This window comes from Lytechinus pictus, chromosome 6 (assembly GCF_037042905.1).
Source record: "Lytechinus pictus isolate F3 Inbred chromosome 6, Lp3.0, whole genome shotgun sequence".
NCBI classification, from domain to species: domain Eukaryota; kingdom Metazoa; phylum Echinodermata; class Echinoidea; order Temnopleuroida; family Toxopneustidae; genus Lytechinus; species Lytechinus pictus.
This window is the reverse complement of record NC_087250.1, coordinates 8,501,272-8,524,300: the sequence shown is the minus strand read 5'-3', so window position 1 is coordinate 8,524,300 and position 23,029 is coordinate 8,501,272. Positions and strand designations below refer to the sequence as shown.

At 36.6% G+C, this 23,029-nt stretch overlaps 1 protein-coding gene across 3 annotated transcripts in view; it reads left to right on the top strand.

Moving 5' to 3' along the window:
- The first annotated feature begins 1,468 nt into the window (after positions 1-1,468).
- The window catches only part of LOC129263848 (CCR4-NOT transcription complex subunit 4-like), a 35,579-nt gene continuing 14,018 nt past the window's right edge, over positions 1,469-23,029 (top strand). For all 3 annotated transcript variants that reach the window (XM_064100832.1, XM_064100830.1, XM_064100831.1), the window contains exons 1-14: positions 1,469-1,618; positions 3,289-3,357; positions 5,053-5,165; positions 5,823-5,912; positions 8,378-8,438; positions 9,516-9,608; positions 11,522-11,686; positions 12,106-12,173; positions 13,147-13,359; positions 14,319-14,471; positions 19,050-19,275; positions 20,214-20,433; positions 21,603-21,731; positions 22,647-22,799. In XM_064100832.1, coding sequence (XP_063956902.1) covers positions 1,592-1,618; positions 3,289-3,357; positions 5,053-5,165; positions 5,823-5,912; positions 8,378-8,438; positions 9,516-9,608; positions 11,522-11,686; positions 12,106-12,173; positions 13,147-13,359; positions 14,319-14,471; positions 19,050-19,275; positions 20,214-20,433; positions 21,603-21,731; positions 22,647-22,799 — 1,780 coding nt within the window. In that variant the 5' untranslated portion in view covers positions 1,469-1,591. The remainder of the gene's footprint in view (positions 1,619-3,288; positions 3,358-5,052; positions 5,166-5,822; positions 5,913-8,377; positions 8,439-9,515; positions 9,609-11,521; positions 11,687-12,105; positions 12,174-13,146; positions 13,360-14,318; positions 14,472-19,049; positions 19,276-20,213; positions 20,434-21,602; positions 21,732-22,646; positions 22,800-23,029) is intronic.

Here is a 23,029-nt window from a genome sequence, read left to right as displayed (position 1 = left end):
CGTGTTCAAAAAAGTAAAAATGACCATTTGATTGTGATTTTTTGCATGGTCACCCCCCCCCCCCAAAAAAAAAAACATTTGACTCAGCCCCCTCACTTTGAAAACCATTCTGCGGCCCCTGCATTTATGTTGTTTTATAAGAATAAAGCTGACTGTTAGGTCTACACCTTCAAAGAAAGAAACAAACAAAAATCAACTCAGAGCGGTCGATCGTGGAAAATAATGGGTGAAAAATTCCCCCCCCCCAATATTCGTGATATTGGCCGCGAAATTGATCTGCCTCTGCTATCATGTTAGCTCGTTCCATTCTTATTTCCTGTTTCCCTTGCCTCATTTGTTCTTTCTTTTCCTTTACTTGTTATCCTCTTTTTTTTACCTTTCCCTTTCTTCTTTTCTCCCTTTTCCCACTTCCAAATTAATTTCCCTTCCCCAATGCATGCGCTGAAATATGACGTGAAAGACATGAACACATCGTACACGCAAAACTGTGTATGAACAGAATGCATAGAGTTGGATAAAGCGTGAGAGAATGTCAGGCCGAAGCGCCGAGCTGAGCGAGCGTGACCAATGTCCATCGCATAGCATCGCATGCAGCATGCAGTATAATGTATCTCGCAGTTTCAAGAACCATGAACCAATCTTGTCGCACGTGGAAATTTGTAGCCAAAATTTTGACAGACTCATCTCTAATACGTTTTCATGAACGTCAAAATAAACTACTGTAACATGTGAACTACAGGTTGGAGGGACAGCATAAGGGGTAAGTTAGTCCACATTTTTTTAAATAATTATCTAACCCATCTAACAAAAATTCAACGGTTTCCTGTGCTCCTCGCCGAACTCGCTGGGGGAGAAACTCGACGGAGGCCATGCTGAAACTAAGAACAATGATCGACGAGCGGGTACACGGAATTAGCAGACTACGCTCGCAGGGATATTTCGGTTTGCTAAAAGTGGAACGGCTAGTGATCAACTAACAGGGGGAAAAATCAGTCGTGGACGAAAGTGGGCGCTATATAAGTGCGCATAAATTCAGCGAACTGTCTTTGAAATTCAGCCGAGGAGAATGATTTTATTTCTCGGAGTTTATTTAAAATTTAATATTTCTAAGAAGAAATTCTGTCAATTTCGCATTGAATCATCATCAGCAATCGTTATTCAATAGGAAAGATCCATTCAACTGGAATTTTTGTATCCTTTACCAACACTATCCACGAGCTTTAATATGCATAGCAGTCTTTAAAAAAATGTGGAGCGAATTGTGATGCGATACCAAGAAAAGTATTCCCTGTATCAATTTACCAAGCAAAATGCTGAAAATTTCTTCAGATTTTGGTAAGAAATAAAGAAGTCATTGAATGTCAAAGTTTAGCAAGATTTTGTGAAAAATTGTGCAAAATCTCTTGAACATTCTAATGAAAAGTGTTCAACTCATATTTTTTCTCCAATGTTATTATTTCATTTCCAGTGTTCTACAGGGACTGTAAAGCAGCCATATTGACATTTCAACAGTTTGCAGTGAGCTTATCTACTGACTGTCTGTCTTCTATTACCCGAGCTTCTGTTTCTCTTCCCCTACCGTCAAATCACAATGTCGACCTTCGATGACCCAGCTGAGGTAATGTTCTTTTATTTAGTTAGTTTATTTTACTCCAACGCTGTTGTAGGACTAAGCCTGTTCATTGATCAAAGTAGAATGTCTATTGCTGCTCTACTTCAGAAAAATTAGATGTGCTACTTATGTTGGCAGGGGTATCGTAGACAGCAAAAAATTCCATGAAAACACAAGAATTGAAAATCACTCAAAATCTTAGGCAATCTTCTCCCATTATCCAGTCTGTTCTATTTTATTTTCCTTCCTTTATTGGATATTGGCTAACAGAAAGTTCCTGGAAGAGTTTTTTTTTTAAATAATATTTTAGGGATTACTTTTTGCATGTTTTTGTTTTGGCTCAATTGGTAGAGCGTCTGTCTCACAACCGGGGGGTTGGGAGTGTTCAAACCCTGGCCGGGTCAGACCAAAAGACTTCAAAAGATGGGCAGGGAATAATTTTGCTTTTATACAAATGTGATTACAAATGTGAAGAGCATTTTTGGTCATAAGAGAAAAGCTCCCAAATAAGTAATATTCAGTCCTATGTAAAAATATGCTATGCAAAAGACTTTATGCATAGCAGTCTTTCAAAAATGTGGAGCAAATTGCGGTGCGATACCAGGAAAATTATCAGGAGTTGCTGCTACCCTGTTTGGCGTTCTACGATACAAGGGATAGAGCTTTGTCGATCTGGCGCTGCACAGTGGCTGCCGGGCCCCATAATCAATTGGGCAAAACAAATTTTCAGAGTATTTCTGTTTCAGATTTCTATTTCTAACAATGAATTATGGATTTGGGGACATTGGGGTGAGTGCTGAATATGATATCTTGCGTTTTAAGGCCTACCTTTTTGGGCAACAAGCGATTATAGATTAAGTGAAACTATAGTTTCACTTTATTTGAAAGAATATTGATTCTACTAATACTAAATAGGTTCATTATTGCGGACTGAAATAATCGCTAGAGGGTATTCATTTGTCTCGCAATCTACTATGGTCAACAAGGAAATTTGTGATCACTCTCGCAAAAAGTGTTCACTAGCTTGCTAGGAAATTCGTGATCACTCTCGCAAAAAGTGTTCACTAGCTTACAAGTTCATGAGCTTTCGAGTGCCGCGGCAACTATTTATCAAGTGACGAAAATTATCTGATAACGTAGTCTATTTATACCAATCCCCAGGGCCGTATGCACGAACGCGGGAACAATAGGTGGGCACTGATCCGTTGTGTGATTGGTCGGGCGTTTCATCAATAAGTGCATCGATGTATTGTTGATTCTCTTACGTCTTATCGTTTTGAATAATGTTTGTAGCAATTCTTGGTGCAAAGTTCTGTCCAAAATATGATTGCCCTAAAGCACGTTATTTGAAGATTTTAGGGATGTTTTTGGCTGTTATGAGGGCGCAATGTTCCCGTATTTCCTACATTTACTCAGATTAAAATAAATGGCCCAATTTCAGGGTGGTGTTTTATGAAACAAAGTAAATAGTAATGTTGTGTGAAAAAAAAAAAAATTTGCCCTCATTGCAGAAGGTTCCTTTTTTGCTCACCCCATATTACAAAGTATGGTTATGAATATTTCATGAATTTGCATTTTGTTTTGTGCTATACTTTATTTCTTCTATTGTGGTATTATGGCAACAGAACACTCAAGGGTACTAATTTATCTTATTTCTTCATGTTTTTCTATGACAGTGCCCACTATGCATGGAACCTTTGGAATTGGACGATGTCAATTTCTTCCCATGCACATGCGGTTATCAGGTGAGTTTGGCTAATGTGGGATTATGTAATGCATTTTTTCGGGAGCAATTTTCTAGTGAAAAAGAAAATTCTATTTCTTGTGCATAAAATTCTATTTCTTGTGCATTCTTGTGCATAGAGGACCTAAATAATAAACTCTGTGCTCGACTTGCCAAATGGATATACCACACTCGGTCCTGCGGACCTTGGTGCGGTATATTCATTGGCTCTTCTCGCACATCGTTCATTATTTGGCCCTGCATGGACACGCTTACGTGCATTATTTGTTTTATACAATCCCCCCCCCCCCTTTCCGCCATGTTACTGAGTTGCCCCGAATGCTATATTTGATCTAAATTCTAGACAATTCTAGATAATTCCAGACCTCGCACTATCCTACAGTGCAGGATAGTACATTTGGTATGACGTCAGAGTGCAGGATTGTGCATTTTGGATTCAATAGTGCAATTTCGCTGAATATCATGTGATCCAATTTGGACCAATCAGATTACAGAACATTCTGGGGAGTTGCATAATTTAAAACACTGAACACTCTATATAGCATTGACTGTAGTTTAAAAAGACTTGTACACTCGTTTTCAAAGCCTCTATGGTCTTTCACCCCCATACATGTACCTGTGCGATCTCATTCATGTAAAGCAGTCTAGTTATAATCTGGGATCTTTAATAATGATCTAATAATAGAAAACCCAAATGTAAAAAAAAAATTAAACTTTAGAAGACTCAAGCTATAGTCCAGGAAGACAACATACAAGATAGACCTGGGGCCCCGTCTTACAAAGAGTTACGATTGATCGGATCAAAAGTAACCATGGAAAGCCAGCAATGTCAACATCTAAAATACATGTTTGTTCAAAATCTTTTCTAGAAATGATGTATATTTATACATTCACTGTTTTCTTGACAATTCAGTATGCTTCTTTTTGTTTTCAAAGGACATTGAACAAATTTCCTAGAGAAAAAAGTTATGACATTAATGGATTTCCATAAACTTGAGATTGATTGGATCAATCGTAACAGTGCTCTTTGTAACACGGGGCCAGGAAACTTTTTTTTTCAGAGGTTACTTTTGACAACCTACTGTTAAAATCTGGAACATTGGATAAGCTTTAACACTGCAGTGAATGCAGATTTTCTGAGCCTCTCTTCCATTTTCCAGAGCTCTTTTTAAGGTATCGGGAGTGAAATTGCCCTGAGCCCCGATTTAAATTTTTTCCCTGTGCCCAAATATGTAATTTGGTGCAGCTTTTAATCACTTATCTTAATTGTTTCATTGCGTTTTTTTTATGGATTTGTCAATTTCTGTTTGCTTCATAATTTTACAGATGAGAATGATGTATTATTGTAATTGTCTTTCTCTTTTATAAGATTTGTCAGTTTTGTTGGCATTGTATTCGTACAGATGAGAATGGCTTAATGTTAATGTTATAATTGTCCCATTGATTTCTTTATTGAATTATCGGTTCTGTGGGCATCGTATTCATATAGATGATAATGGTTTAGTATCATAATTTTTTTTATTGTTTTCTTAATAGATTTGTCAGGTCTGTTGGCATCGTATTCATACAGATGATAATGGTTTTTTACCATGTTTGTCGCATTGTTTTCTTTATAGATATGTCGGTTCTGTTGGCATCGTATTCATACAGATGATAATGGTTTAGTATCATAATTTTCTCATTGTTTTCTTCATAGATTTGTCGGTTCTGTTGGCATCGTATTCGCACAGATGAGAATGGTTTGTGTCCTGCATGCAGAAAGGCCTACCCTGAATGCCCCGCAGACTTCAAACCACTCTCCGAGGAACAGTAAGTTTTAAAGCTCGTCTAAAATTTTGTTATGGAGGGGGGGGGGGTTGTTTCACAACGAGTGGAGTATGGAATACTTTTATTCTATTATTTTATTATTTCTTTCATTTATAGTTGTCATCATCATTTGTATTACCATGAAATCTGGGCTGAAAAATGATCACAGTTAAGATCACCAACACAGATAAGCATATGTGGGACTGTGTATCATTGTTGCTTAGAAAAAGGCCCATCTTCTGGGTGGAATTGCATCTATTTTATCAATCTTTAGACACATCTTATTAATTTTGTTGGATTTTATGAATTCATAATCGTTTTTAGACTGTTACCACAACAGGGCCCCGTCTTACAAAGAGATACGATTGATCCAATCAATTGCAACTCTGGAAATCCATCAGTGTCATAATTTTTTCCACAGGAAATTTGCAAAATGTCCTTTGTAAACAAAGGAGAATGCACAAAATTTTCAAGAAATCAATTAATGTATGGATATACATTCATTTGTAGGGGAAAATTTTGAGCAAACATGCAATTTATACGTTGACTTTGCTGGCTTTCCATAGTTGCGATTGATCGGATCAATCACAACTCTTTGTAAGATGGGCCCCTGGTAACTGTTTTTCATGATATGTTTTTTCGTGCATTATTTTTCGACAGGATGCATCGGATAAAGAATGAAAAAAGACAGAAAGATATTCAGCGCAAGCAGAAGATAACAGAAAACAGAAAACATCTAGCCAGTGTAAGGTAAGTGGGAGAAAGACCTGAAACTAATCATGATACAAAAAGTAGGTTTTCCAGGAATTCTTTTAAAGTGGCATAAATTCCTACCAACGAAAACCTGGGAGGATTTTTTTTTTCTCTTGTTTGCTACCATTCTGTATTAACTGGTTGATTTAGCCTTTCCAAATTTAGGAGCGTTGCACATTTGTGGATAAAGTACTTGACCTTCAGTACTAGTTTTACAGACCAAATCGACTCTAGCTTACATATTTACTTGATTTAAAGGGGGAGTGAACTGTGTGTGGTATCTCATTGACTGTGTGTTATAAATACATAGTCTTAACCCTATCTAGGCCGGGGGGGGGGGGGCCTCGGAGGCCCCCTTCAAAGGGCCGCACGATATTTTAGCCGCACAAATTTTTTTGACCGTGCTGCTCGCTGACTTTTTTCTTTCAAGTCTTGCGCAACTTTTGAGACCAATTTTGCATCACCCGGGTACGCGGTTCCGAAATTACGCAACGTTATGTAAGTGCATGTCAGACCAAAAATTGCTCGAAAACGTGATTTCGTATACAAAGTCAATGTAAATTGTGTTTTCAACCAAAAATCATAAATGTATGATTATTTTTAGTTTTGCTGGTCTAAATGTATGTATTTTATGCTGTTTATGATCTTAGAAGAGTCCCCAACGAATTTCATTGAAAAATCAATGAAAAACAAAGGGTCCAAAAAACATAGAAATGCATAAGGAATTGCAAAAAACAATATAATACATATGAAATTGATCTGATATCACAATTTTTTTCATGTAAACTTGCTAAGAAAACCACAAAGAGTTTCTATGCCAAAAATTAGAACATTTGGAGCTTTATTTACAGAATTAGAGGAAAAAGTATGATATCGCATACTAATCAGACAACCTGCGTGCCAATTTTCGGCGCGGTCGACGGCCGAGATCTCAAGGCCCCCCCCGCCATATGAACTCCCAAAATACCCCGGCCTAGATAGGGTTAAAATAAACTTTTTCAGATATCTACTAATACTACAGAGAATAAATTGACCTATAATTGTATTTGTATAGAGAAGCTAAACTGTTTTGAGAGGAAAAGTAATTGTTTTGCTACTTGGTAACATAATTATTGCAGTATAACTGTATTGAGTAGTTAATTAGCATGTTATCATTCAAGTGGGTCTATATTACTAGACTACACTAGCATTATGGGTCAGGAAACTGGCTAGTTAGAGTAGTTGAGGACTCGAAATGGCGCTATTGGTTTGTATCTGCTTTAACCCTCAATCTCCCGGGGTATTTTGATTCTTGTCAATCCCGGGGGGGGGGGGGCCATTATGGCCCCCCTTAAGATCTCGGCCGCCGATTGCGCGAGCGACGCAAAAATTTGCACACTGGTAGTGTGCGATGTAATCTACAAGGCTGTATGGTAAAATTTTCCAAAATAATGAGATTTTATTTTATATGAATTAATTATGCTAATTTATGCATAAATCATACTTTTTGCTATAATTCACTAAATAAAGCTCCTAGAATGCTATTTTTTGGTAAAAAAATTCTTTGTAGCAATCTTAACAATCGCAATTAAAAAAACTTCGGTTCGGAAATCAATTTCTTATGTATTTTATTGTTTTATGAATTTCTTATGTATTTCTTTGTTTTTTTACTTTTTGTTTTTTATTGTTTTTTCAATGGAAATCATTCCAGACTTAGTTCTGATCATAAACAAGGCAAAATTAATTCAGTTTAATCAGTAAAAGTAGAAATAATGATACATTTATGAATTTTGGCTAAATACACAATTTGCATTGGATTTGTACATGAAATCACGTTTATGAGCAATTTTGGGTCTGACATGCATTTACATAATGTTGCGTAATGTCGTAACCGTGTACCCGGGCGTCACAAATTTGGTCTCAAAATTTGCGCGAGACTTCAAAGTAAAAAGTCAGTGAGCGGCGAGGTCAAAAAAATTTGCGCAGCAGATATATCGCGAAAATTGTCAAGGGGGGGCCATTATGGCCCCCCCCCCCCCCGGGAGAATTAGGGTTAATAAAGATGAATGAAAGAAGTTGCAGTAAACAATAATTTCACAGGAAATCTCTCAAACCAAGATAAATAGTCACTGTAGTATCTAGCTCTGGTACACGTGCATAAACTGAACTTTGTTAAATCTAATCCTGAAATCTAAGCTAATAAATGACCACACTGTAGAGCACCAACGCAGATAAGCACATGTGGGACAGTGTATTATTATTATTGCTTGGAAAAATACTCCATATCCCATGCATATTTGCTCATTTCTCAGCAATGTGGCAATTTTTTTCAGATTCCTTTACCACATCATTTTTAATGTATGTATGCAAACGCACTTGGATAGTCATTTTATTGGATTCTGTACAAGCTAACTTTGAAATCTTTACCACAATAGGCGTTTATTTTTGAAATATTTGGATATTATGTTTTTTTTTACTTACAGAGTCGTCCAGAAGAATCTTGTTTTTGTTGTTGGCTTGTCACAAAGATTGGCGGACACAGAAGTAAGTAACCTTCTCTGAGATTTGTTCCCAACAAATTTTCTTTATTTTTTCAATTTTCAACTTGCTCTTTCTTGTGCATGGTAGTTTAAAGGGGGAGTGAACTGTGTGTGGTCTCTCATTGACTGTGTGTTATAAACAAATAGTCTTAAAGTATACGTTTTCAGATATCTACTAATACTACAGTGAATAAATTAACCTATAATTGTATTTGTATAGAGAAACTAAAATATTTTGAGAGGAAAAGTAATTGTTTTGCTACTTGGTAACATAATTATTGTGGTATAAATGTATTTAGTAGTTAATTAGCATGTTATCATTCAAGTGGGTCTATAATATTACTAGACTACATTAGCATTATGGCTCAGGAAACTGGCCAGGTATGAGTAGTTGAGGACTCCAGATGGCGCTATTGGTTCGTATCTGCTTTAAAAAATAAAATGGTTCCATCCTCTTGCCTACTATAATTTGTTTTTGCCGTCACAAAAAAAAACATAATGTGCAGAAAGTCAGATTTCTTTGGACCGCAAACAATGTGTTTGACTATAACAAAATTTGATGTGGAAGAACATAATTATTTATTAACACATTTTTTGCTTATTTCGGGCCCGTAACACAAAGGCTAGCAAAATGGCCTATCAAGATCACCATTGCATGTGCATTTTGCTCAGTAGACTGACCAGGAACCAATCAGAATTGTTCTTTCATAATAGTCACTAAACACTAACCTTTGTTATACGAAGCCCTGGTCTGAATTAATGCTTTGTCTTTGGCGATTATTTGATTCAAGGAAGGTCAAATTTTTAGATTTCTAAAAAGTTAAAACAAAGTATTTCATCTTGGGCTTTAGCATATATTTTAACACTCCACTTGTAAATTCTGAAACAATAATGTTTTTGCTAACTTCAAATACTGGTACGCCATGTCGTCCATATTTTGTAGTTAGATATATGTTATGAAAATAATTTTGTATTGGCCTAAAGCTATGTGACTGGCCTTGCGGCTGCATTTGTCCTTGAGGTAAAAATTCAAATAACCAACTAAAGTATTACCATTAGATTTTGTTCTTCATGTTTTCAGATTTTGAGAAAGCAAGAATACTTTGGGAAATTTGGCAAAATTCTCAAAGTGGTTATAAACCAGAACACATCCTATGCAGGAAGTCAGTCTCACGTAAGTGTTTTTATACAATACATCCAGACCTGCCAACCAGTACGTTTTAGGCGTATTTAGTACGTTTTTTGCAACCAAAATACTTTTTTTTTAATTTTTTTTTTTAATTTTTTTTTTTAACGAAATCGTAATTTATTGAGAAAAATCATCTCTATATGTCTCTATTTCATAAAACGTACACAAATATGGTCATTAGATCAATGTAATTTCAGGTAACTTTTTTTTCAATCATTTTGTTAAAACCAGGGTGAAGATATACACATGTTTCAATGTGTTTTTTTCATCTGCAAGAGCAGTGCGCATTTTAGCTTGCATGCAGCTTGAGCGCCGCGATGAACGAGTGCGCCAAGCATTTTATTATGAAATTCACTTTTTTGCGGAAAAATACATTTTTTTTATCAAAGAATACAGTTTTTCATTCCCAGAGGTTGGCAGGTCTGTACATCAGGTTTTTATTGTGAGTTTCATTCCATCTGGGTCCTGTTGCATACAAATTAGTATTATTATAACTTTGCCGTCCAATGGTAAATTTATGGAATCCTTGGATTTGATAGGCAGTTGATCATTGTTGCCATGGTAGTTACCAATACCGTTGGAGAGCAAAGTTACTATAATAGTAACTTTTTTTGTGTAAGCACCCACTGGATAGGGTCAAATGGTCTTTATTGACTACAGTAATTCAGTGGACTTTATTTGACCCTGGCAGTCCAGTGGGTGCTCAATCTATAATTCAGTCTAGTTCAAACCTCCCTGTAGGAATAAAAGCAAATAATTAAATTCCAAATCATACTGATGTCTTCATCAGCTGCGACTTGAAGCTGATATGGACTTTACTCCGGCCAAAGGGCTTGCCGCTAATTAATTTTACTTCTTGGAAGTTTAATATTTAATGCAAACTGCGATTCATTTAAAAATTGTGTCGTATCGGATCGCATAGTGTGCTCTGAGCTTATTACTTGACATTTGGACCAAACGTCAGTTGGTCTAATTGTCACTAGGTTCAAACCATAACTTGGTGTATTCACCACATGGGGTAATCACAAGGTGAGCTGGTTTGCGATCACTCAAATGTTATACCCCAAAACAGGGGATCTGCTGTAATAATAATAAAAATATGCAACATTTATATAGCACTTAAAACAAATGTTTCTAAGTGCTGCATACTATTACCCTGGCTTAAGCACGGCTACCCTGATATGGTGCATCGAGCATTCAAGGAATTCCTTCCTACCGGGGATCCATTTACTACACCTGGGTGGAGAGGGGCAAATATAGAAAAACGTCTTGCCAAAGAGCGCGAGTGCTGTGGTGGGATTCGAACCCCAGACCTTGTGGTTCAAAGTCTGAAGACTTAATCCACTGAGCTACAACACATCTACATAACTCATTCAAATGGGCTCTGTATTCTATTTGAAGTGCCTCTCTCTCTCTCCCTCACCCTTTTTCCGGTTAAAGTGATTGGTTAACATTGGTTTGACTTTAAAAAAATCTGAGCTAGAAGGTCACACTTGTCACCTGTGTCTGTGATATGTTACAAAAAAGAAATCCAGAAAAAATTGTGTTCGAAAATAATTATTTGGTGCTTCAAAAATTGAAATATAAAGTGACCAAAAACACCATCTTAATTTCATCCCATACACTTATGTGTACTATTTAGGCGTCTATAAGACGCCTATTTACAAGATCGGGGTTTGCCTTGTAGTTTTAGCTTTTCATTCTCAATAATGGTTGTTTTCAGGGTTTATCAGTTCTAATACATGCACTTGTACACATGTTTCATCTTGGTTTGAGAATTTTTTAAATCGGCTGCTCCCAAAGTTAAACAATACCTTTAAGTCTTTTGGGAATATATTCCTACTTGTCTTTGCATGTTGTACTAGACTTTTTTTCCCCTTTTTTGTTTGAACCTTCAGGGGCCCAGTGCAAGTGCGTATGTAACCTACCAGAGGGCTGAGGACTCGTTACGGGCGATACAAGCGGTAAACAACGTACACGTCGATGGTAGGACGTTAAAGGCTTCGTTAGGTACAACAAAATACTGCAGTCACTTTCTGAGGAATTCGCAATGTCCGAAGCTAGTAAGTGAAGGATTCATTTTATGTTTGATGACGATGTGATTGTTTAGAGAGGGTGTTGTAGCAACAATTTGAGGACCTTGCATTATAATTTTGTGATGGATTTGCAATGTCCGAAGCTATTAAAGTAAAGGTTCCATTTGTTGTTTAATGAGGATTTGGTTGTTCTTGGAGCAACAATTCGAGGACCTTGCACTATTGTTTTGTAATATCCATAAAGGGTATCCCCAACCCCATTTACAGTGTTCTTTGGTTCTAGATTGTTTTTGTTATTTTTCTTTTTAAGTTCGCCTTTTCATGACTTGGTAGTGGTGAATACCACAGCAATAATGCTCAACCTACATTAACCCTAAAATGGGGCTATTTCAACACCTATGAAGACTCTACAATTCAACCAATTTTTTTTTCTCTTGTTATTTCAGGACTGTATGTATTTACACGAGTTAGGTGACGAGAATGCGAGTTTTACGAAGGAAGATATGCAGATGGGGTGAGTTCATTATTTGCCTTTTGATTTATATCCTCAAGGGTTGAAATTTGCTCGTTCACAAAGTTGTGCAAAGCGTATGATGTCATAAGCTTCATTAAACTCCTTCCAAGGCCCGGTCAACACAGTGGATTGTGATTGACCCAATGAAAAAGAACAAGGAGGAGGGAGAGGAGGAGGAAGAGGAGGAGAAGAAGAAGAAGGAGGAGGAAGAGGAAGGAGGAGAAGAAGAAGGAGGAGGAGGAAGTAGAAGAAGGAGGAGGAAGTAGAAGAAGGAGGAGGGAGAAGAAGGAGGAAGAGGAAGGAGGAGAAGAAGAAAGAGAAGAAGAAGGAGGAGGAAGTAGAAGGAGAAGAAGAAGGAGGAGGGGAAGTAGAAGAAGAAGCAAAAGAAAAATAAGGAGGAGGAGGAGAAGAGGAAGAAGGAGGAGGGGGAAGAAGAAGCAAAAGAAGAAGGATGAGAGGGGGGAGGAGGAGGAAGAAGAAGGAGGGGGAAGTAGAAGAAGAAGAAGCAAAAGAAGAATAAGGAGGAGGAAGGAGGAGGGGGAAGAAGAAGAAGCAAAAGAAGGATGAGAGGGGGGAGGAGGAGGAAGAAGAAGGAGGAGGTGGAAGTAGAAGAAGGAGGAGGTGGAAGGAGAAGAAGGAGGAGGTAGTAGCAGAAGGAGGAAGTAGGAGGAGGAAGTAGAAGGAGGAGGGGGAAGTAGAAGAGGAAGAAGCAAAAGAAGAAGGATGAGAGGGGGGAGGAGGAGGAAGTAGAAGGAGGAGCAAAAGAAGAAGGATGTGGAAGTAGAAGAAGAAGAAGCAAAAGAAGGAGGAGGAAGACTGATGCCAAAATTTGTGTTTGTGTGATGATCTCTATCATGTTTCAATTGAAATTCATTTTGTAACTAATAAGTAATATAAATGTGTTTTTTAAGTGACAAACGAATAAATAACTAATGAAATGAATACATGTAAATTTCAAAATATTCTCTTGCAGTAAACATCAAGAGTATGAACAGAAGTTACTACATGACCTCTTAGGAGGTGGTAGTAGTCACAGTCCCGGTTCCTCTACCACGACCACAACAACACACAACCACACAGCTGTAACTACAGCATCAACATCAGCTACCACTAACTCATCAAGTGCTACAAGCCATGCTGCAACATCGTCGGGAAGGGAAAGAGCAAAACCACAATCTAATACAAGGTATCGTACTTCTATTCTATCAATCTCCATTCAGGCGACCCTATATAGACCGTATGCACGTCACATCAGCGGCCTAAAGGCCACCGCACACCTTACAATTGGTCTGCGACCTGATTTTGGAATAAAACGTTTTAGAATTTGATGCTAATATTGAGACATGGTATATCTTACTATGCAATGTATGTCATTGTACATATACCTATGTTCAAATCTGTGACCATGCTATCTGAAAAAACGAATTTAATTATTTAGTTGTAATGACGTCATAGCAATCATACGATTGGCTACTATTTGAAACTGATTTGGCCTTTACTCCAAAATAAACGCTTGCAATCATTCAAAATTGTTTATATTAGTATTCTTACAGTTAGATTGAACCTCAAATAAATGATACTTTTCATTCACATTTATCTTGAATATTGAATGTAACTTCCCAGGCCCATATTCTGAAGTCAGGTTTAACTTAGACCACGGTCTAACTCTGTGCTAAAATTATAGGGAGCCAAAAGTTCAAAAATTCTGTTTATACTGTATATTCCTTATGTTCACTATTTTGTTTCCTTTTGCTTTCATAATGAAGAAAAATACTTCAGTTATCATTCCCAGACAATTACGATCAATTTGGGTGTCATATGAGTTAATATATTGAACGTGTACTGTAAGGGATTTGTGCTCCAATTGGCTCTCCATAGTTAAACCACAAATGTAAACCCGAGTTCAGAATACGGGCCTAGAATCTTAACAGGGCTTCAGACTGGCTGTGTTTCTGTGCATTGGGCTTACTGTGTTCTGGTAGTGTTACTTTCTATGATGATATTTACCCCTTTTCACATATTTTATGAAATATTTCCCTTTTCCTCATTTTGTCATTGGTCTTGTTCGTTTGAAGTCAACTTTCCTAACCCAAACCATGTATTGCATACTGTAACATGATTATTCCTTGTGTCGTAAATTGACAGAAAAAAGCAGCCATCGCCGCCCACCACACAGAAGTCGAACAGTAGAGGGAGCCCTAGTATAACGACAAATTCCTGGCCATCGTTAAGTAAACCCAACAACACTGAGGGAGGGGATGAAACAACTACACAAAGAGAAGAATCTACAATACACAGGTTAACTATGTATTTTGTTTATTTAATTTATTTATTTATTAATCTATTTATTTCATTTATTTATTTACTTATTGATTAATTTATTTCATTTATTTATTTTTTTATTTATTTATTAATATATTTATTTCATTTATTTATTAATTAATCGATTTATTTATTTCATTATTTACTTATTTATTCACTTATTTATTAGTTTATTTATTTCATTTATTAATTTATTTGTTTATTTCATTTATTTATTTACTTGTTTATTAACTGATTAATTTCATTTATTTACTTTTATTTATTAATTTACTTTTAAACCAAGTGCACACACACACAGTTAGCAATAATGCATATAGCATTTCCAGTTTGTTGGCTCAGTTGGTAAAGTGTCCATCTCACAACCAGGAGGTCGGAAGTTCAAACCCCGGCCGCGTCAGACCAAAAGACGTTTAAAGATGGGAGTTGCTGCTACTCAGTTTGGCGTTCAATGGTTCAAGGGATAGAGCCATGTCGATCTGGCGCTGCACAGTGGCTGTTGGGCCCACAATCAATTGGGAAAAAGGAGTTTTCAAAGTATTTCTATTTCAGATAGATCATTTCGAACAATGAAATATGGATTTTTATTTTTTTCTCCCCCATTTATTTCAATGTTGGATAAAAGAACACTGTTGATTAAAGACCTTGCTCCCAGGCATACAGTAAGTGCCATGGTCGGGGATTGAAGTTCCGAGTTGGTTTATAGCAATACAAAACGGCATTTTTGTTCAAAAATAGTGATTTGGTTTTCATAATCAACAACATCGTGTTACCACAGTGTTTCAACCTTATCATAAAACCATTATCAAATATTCATTATTTTTTATCGAAAAATCACCCAGCACTATTTTGGTTATTTTTTCGATAGCGAGAATTCAAACATTTACAGCTTCGAAAGGAAGCACCAGGGCCCCGTTGAATAAAAATTACTAGTAACTTTGCCAACCAATGGTAACTACCATGGTAATGATGCTAATCAGCCAATCAGAATCAAGGATTTCCTTGAAGTTACCACTGGATGGCAAAGTTATATGAGGCGCCGAATGTACCAATATTATATAGAACAATTATTTGTTATATAATCATTATTTATTAAATAATAACTATTATTTATATATAATTTACATTTTATTTGTAAATAACTACTATTATATAAAATATCATTTCTAATTATTTATATATAATTCCAAGTAATACTTCATTATTTGTAAATAATAATAGTTCGACATTCCATTATTTATAAATAATGATTATTTGTTTTTCATTATTTATAAATAATGATTATTTGTTTTTCATTATTTATAAATAATGATTATTGGTTTTTCATTATTTACAAATAATGATTATTTGTTTTTCATTATTTATAAATAATTTTGTTGAGTTTTCCATTATTTATAAATAATGATTATTTGTTAAATAATGAAAACGTCTACTTCATTATTTATAAATAATTTTTTCGAGTGCACCATTATTCTCATTATTTATAAATAATCATTATTTAATGTTCGAGTTTTCCATTATTTATAAATAAAGATTATTTGTTAAATAATGAAATATCTACTTCATTATTTATAAATAATAATTTTGTTTCAATATCCCATTATTTATAAATAATCATTATTTATAAACAATTTTTACAGTTTGCCATTATATACAAATAATCATTATTTATATACAAATAACCATTATTTATTAAATAATGCCATTATTTATTAAATAATGCCATTATTTATTAAATAATGGAAAACTCGCTATAACATGCAAATGTAGGACCGCCCATGATATGAATATTCATGATGCGATTTCCTTTTTCGTGATTTTTCTTCACAATTTTTTGTCCATTTCCTCTTCATAATGACATTTCTTGAAGCAATTTTCTAGGGATATGGTCTGATTGTAATATTTTTCATTTTCTATATAACTTCGTCTTCGTAGAAATATCAAAAAGTGTAATTTTATACGATTTTTCCTACAGTTCACAATCCCCATAGGCGCGCGTGTATCGTAGGGACAACCGGTGAATCGACGGAGTGCTCTTCATCGAAATACTACGTTGGTTGGTCCCCGGAAGTGGCGGGCGGAATTTAGCCCGAATCCTCGATGGAAGTCGATCAAGTGCATATGAGCTGAGAGAGTGAAATATCAGTGTACTTGTACACTCAGGCCCTTTCACTTTTTATAAATATTTCTTGTTGCTTTTTTTGTTAAGTTAATTTTTCCTGGTGTAGAGATAAGTTTCAGTTCTAATAATGCACTTCAAATACATTGTGGAGTGTCTGTTTGAGGCGTTTGGGGCGATTTCACCCTGGCCCCAAAATGCTCGCAACGACAATACGGGGGCATGATGACCCCTAAATTTTTAAAAACTTATTTTTCTATTGAAAATTATCACAAAATTCACCAAAAGTGTGCACGAAAGCCTTCGTATTTCACTTTTAAAAGTCCAAAAAGTGCCCAAATGACAAGCTTGGTCGCTTCGCTGTGTCGCTTTCAACTTGAGAACGTTTACGCATCTGCTTCGATCGATCCCCCCCCCCCCCCCCCCTCTCCGTAAGAAATTCTGTATACGGCCATGCTCTAAAGAGCCTGGCACATTGATTTATGTATACTTTCATTTTCATTATTTTTATCTCATTATCAACATGGCCTTACGCAGAATTTTTTCCGGGGGGGGGGGGGGGGGGTGCAGGACGCGCGTAAACTTTCTCATAAAAATCTTGAAAAAGCGAAGCGACCAAGCTCATTTGAGCTTGGTCGCGTCGCTGTCTCGCTTTCAAGATTTTTTTGAGAAAGTTTACGCGCGTCATGCTCCGGCCCCGGCCCCCCTGGAAAAAATTCTGCGTATAAGGCCATGTTGATAATGAGATAAAAATAATGAAAATGAAAGTATACATAAATCAATGAGCCAGGCTCTTTAGAGCATGGCCGTATACAGAATTTCTTACGGAGGAGGGGGGGGGGGGGATCGATCGAAGCAGACGCGTAAACGTTCTCAAGTTGAAAGCGACACAGCGAAGCGACCAAGCTTGTCATTTGGGCACTTTTTGGACTTTTAAAAGTGAAATACGAAGGCTTTCGTGCACACTTTTGGTGAATTTTGTGATAATTTTCAATAGAAAAATAAGTTTTTAAAAATTTAGGGGTCATCATGCCCCCGTATTGTCGTTGCGAGCATTTTGGGGCCAGGGTGAAATCGCCCCAAACGCCTCATAAACAGACACTCCACAATGTATTTGAAGTGCATTATTAGAACTGAAACTTATCTCTACACCAGGAAAAATTAACTTAACAAAAAAAGCAACAAGAAATATTTATAAAAAGTGAAAGGGCCTGAGTGTACAAGTACACTGATATTTCACTCTCTCAGCTCATATGCACTTGATCGACTTCCATCGAGGATTCGGGCTAAATTCCGCCCGCCACTTCCGGGGACCAACCAACGTAGTATTTCGATGAAGAGCACTCCGTCGATTCACCGGTTGTCCCTACGATACACGCGCGCCTATGGGGATTGTGAACTGTAGGAAAAATCGTATAAAATTACACTTTTTGATATTTCTACGAAGACGAAGTTATATAGAAAATGAAGAATATTACAATCAGACCATATCCCTAGAAAATTGCTTCAAGAAATGTCATTATGAAGAGGAAATGGACAAAAAATTGTGAAGAAAAATCACGAAAAAGGAAATCGCATCATGAATATTCATATCATGGGCGGTCCTACATTTGCATGTTATAGCGAGTTTACCATTATTTAATAAATAATGGCATTATTTAATAAATAATGGCATTATTTAATAAATAATGGTTATTTGTATATAAATAATGATTATTTGTATATAATGGCAAACTGTAAAAATTGTTTATAAATAATGATTATTTATAAATAATGGGATATTGAAACAAAATTATTATTTATAAATAATGAAGTAGATATTTCATTATTTAACAAATAATCTTTATTTATAAATAATGGAAAACTCGAACATTAAATAATGATTATTTATAAATAATGAGAATAATGGTGCACTCGAAAAAATTATTTATAAATAATGAAGTAGACGTTTTCATTATTTAACAAATAATCATTATTTATAAATAATGGAAAACTCAACAAATTATTTATAAATAATGAAAAACAAATAATCATTATTTGTAAATAATGAAAAACCAATAATCATTATTTATAAATAATGAAAAACAAATAATCATTATTTATAAATAATGAAAAACAAATAATCATTATTTATAAATAATGGAATGTCGAACTATTATTATTTACAAATAATGAAGTATTACTTGGAATTATATATAAATAATTAGAAATGATATTTTATATAATAGTAGTTATTTACAAATAAAATGTAAATTATATATAAATAATAGTTATTATTTAATAAATAATGATTATATAACAAATAATTGTTCTATATAATATTGGTACATTCGGCGCCTCATAAAGTTACCATAACAGTGACTTTTATGCAACGGGGCCCAGGATAGAATTGAGCTGTTCACGTCAATATTCATTTTACATTGCCTCCTCCTAAACAGCCACACAACAAAAGACACACCTTCAGATATCGTGGACAGAACAGACCCCCTGCCTACCAGCTTACCGCAGTCCTCAACGCAGGCCTCCAACGGATTGACCACAGAGGCGCACGAAAACCTTCCACATCCGCATAACAGCGCGGCGCCCCCTATTGATATACCCCAGAAGAGAGCGATAACGGAGACCGGTAGCCTGAGCAGCACGCCGCATGAGGCTTCCCCACAGGTGAGTGGTATTTTCTCGCTGAAGGGGAAGCTCACCCCAAGGACAAGATGGATTTAATAAAAGGAGACAGAATAGAGAAGAATATTGGTGAAGGATTGATGGTTATCATCTATATAGTGTTTTAGCCATTCATTAAAAACGCGTATTTTTGGTCTGCATCAATTGCCTGTGCAGTATCAGAGCATATCCCTAGAATGACCAAAATCCAAAGAATATCCCGTAGGCTCCTGTACAAAATTTGCTATTGAGTATGAGAGCATATTCAACAGTATAGTGCGCATGCGCGAATGCGTGAAATATACAACGCGCACATCAATGAAAGCAATGCGATGCGCAGCATAAGAGCACAATGACACTCTATTACGGTCATAATGAACTACATGCAAGTCGCATGTCAACGACCAAATTTGATCATATGAAGTGATGTCGCCATTATGTGATAAGTGGATATGACTTGTTCAATCAAATTTCTCTCTTTTTTTATTGCAAGGGGTGGGATAGATGATAATTATATTGGATGGCTTTATTTCATGGAATACCAGAAATATTCCACTCCTTAGGGCCAATATTCCACTCATCTGCGATTCGTGGAATATTTGCCCAAACTCTTGGAATATTTCTGGTATTCCATTCAGAGCCATCCAATATAATATAAATATCCTGCAAAGAATATGATAGTATATGAAATATCCATGTTGTGGCTTCCTATGTGGCAGTTGCCACATCTATGTTCAATAAATTCCCATCTTTTTTTCATGGTTCATGATGAATATCAATATTTTCTTACAGAAGGGGGTAGGGAAACGATGTGTCCGATGAAGTATTGAACACTCCCCATTCCTGTCCCCACCCCCAGTGGCAGACACCTGGCTTCTACCCCTTGGAAGTTCTCACAAAAGTGGTGAAAATTCATTATTTTGTTATTTGTCATTATTCAGGTGCAATCAGTCCCTGACCTGCCCCCACCCCCAGTGACAGACACCAGGCAACAACCCCTGTCGGGTCCCACAGGACCCCCTCCAAACCTGCCCCACCCCGGTAGAGGGGCCCCCTTTGGTGACATCGCCCATCTCTTCGGAGGCAACGGGTTCATCCCCCAGGCTAATCTTCAGAGACACGTGCCGGCGGTGCCCATACCCGGCATGCCACCGCAGAATGGTGAGTCTAATAGTATACAAATAGCAAATTGGCACAGGTACGATCTGATTTCACATGAGGTGAAATAAAGATGCTCTATTCAACTTGGCTAACGCCTCGTTGAATTGAGCGTCTCTTTCTTTCACCAAATGCTAAATCTCGCACCATTATACAAATAAGAATATTCGCTATTTGTATTGTAGTACGCCTCGGAGTTAAGCGAAATAATGAAAGAAAAACGAGTTTTCCCTAAAGTAATCCATGAAAAGGGAGCAAAAATATTGAAAGCGAAAAGCAAAATCCCACAAGCACACATGACCTCGGGCAGCATTACGTATTTAGCCAGGCTATTAATATACGCGTATATTTTACCTTCATTTTTTTACTCAGCGCAATGAATTGAATCATATTGTGACGTCACCTCCTAAAGCCGTGCAACGGTACATTTTGGATGGTACATTGTGTGTGCAACAGGAAAGATGTTTATAGACATTCAGCCTCCCATTTGCTCGCGTACAAGCTAAGTAGGCGTTGTACAACGGCGTTTATTGTGATTGAGATTATTGTAGTTTTATGATTGTTATAGATGAATGAGGATGATGATAAACTTAATGTTAGTTGTGTTGATGTTGTTGGTGTTGGCTATGGTGAGGATGATCGTCATGGGGGTTGTGATTGTGGTGATGATAATGATGATGATGATGATGATGGTGATGATGGTGATGATGATGATGGTGATGATGATGATAATGATGATGATGATTGTAATGATAGTAATGATGATGATGATGATGGTGGTGGTGATGATGGTGATGATGGTGATGATGATGATAATGATGATGATGATGGTGATGATGGTGATGATGATGATGGTGATGATGGTGATGATGATGATAATGATGATGATGATTGTAATGATAGTAATGATGATGATGATGATGGTGGTGGTGATGATTACGATTATGGTGATGATGATGATAAAGTATGTGATGATGATGATGGTGATGATGATAGTGATGGTGGTGATAGTGATGATGATGATGATTATGGTGATGATGATGATGGTGATTATTGGTGTTTTTAGAAAGACAGTCTCAAATTCAGAGAATTCTCATTCATGTTTATGATACTGATGTTAAATTTATGTTTCTTACTAAAATAAAGGAACTTTTTTGTATGTCTTTCTTTAGATTGGAACAATGGTAGCAATTGGACAGCTGGCAATGAGCTTTTACCGGTAGACAGCCATACAACAGACTGGCAAGCTGCTTTTGGTTTTACATCGGACCCTAAAGAAAAGCACAATGAAGATGATTTAGGTGGGCTCATTTCCTTATTTCCAGGAATGTTTCAGAAACATGTAAATGTGACTAAAATTTACAATTGTCAATCAAAATCAAGGAAACCATGGAAGTTACCATAATAGTAATAGTTACAGGCCGCCACCTTATTCCCGTAATAGAAGATTATGACGATGAAGATATTTTTTTTCATGAAATACTTAACACTTCTGGGGCCCTTTGTATAAAAGTTACTTTTATGGTAACTTCCATGGTTTCCTTGATTTTGATTGACTGTTGATCATTGTTACCATGGCGTAATTTCCTTCGGCAAGAAATTTATCCACATTGTGCCTCACTCATCCCAGGTGAGGTGAATGGATACCCGGTAGGAAGAAATTCCTTGAACTCGAGCGCCCAATCAAGGTAGCCGTGCTAAAGCCGGGGTAATAATAGCAGGGCCCGCTGGGAGAACAGTTTTCGGAACTGAAGTGGCTACCCTGGGTAAATATGCCGTTATTATTGTTATTATTACCATGGTAGTTACCATTGGATGGCAAAGTTCCCATAATAATAACTTTTTATGCAACGGGCCCCTGGGACCCGTCTTACAAAGAGTTGCGATTGATCCGATCAACCTCAACTATGGAAAGCCAGCAACGTCCACATCTAAAATGCATGTTTGTTAAAAATGTTTTTTTTAGATAATGAAGTATCCCATCAAATCATTGTTTTCTTGACAATTTGGTGCGTTCGCCTTTGTTTACAAAGTACATTTTGCAAATTTCCTGTAGAAAAATTTATGGCACTGATGGATTTCCATAGAGTTACGATTGATTGGATCAATCCTAACTCTTTGTAAGACGGGGCCCTGGTGTCATTTCAATGGATTCTGTTTGAACTTTTTTTCAGATTGTTACCGCTATTGGCATTTATGTTGAACTTTGTTTGCAGGCTTTGACCCCTGGCAGGAATCTAGTCAAGGATTAGCAGACTTGCTGGAGAAGGAGCTCCAGCTCAATCAACCTTCAAAGATCACCCAGCCTCCTCCCGGTTTCAACAGTCACAGTCAACCGTTTGTGCCCATGCATAGACATGGAAGACCAGGTAGGGTAGAGAAAGAAGATCAAGATCGAGAAAGAGAGAATGGTGGAAGGGGGATTAGAGGTGGAATAGGACAAAAGGTTTGGTAAAGGATCAGTGATTCTGAATTATATAATTCCCAAGAATGTTCTGTAATCTGATTGGTCCAAATCGGATCACATGATATTCAGCAAATTGCACTATTGCATCCAAAATGCACTATCCTGCACTCTGACGTCATACCAAAAGTACTA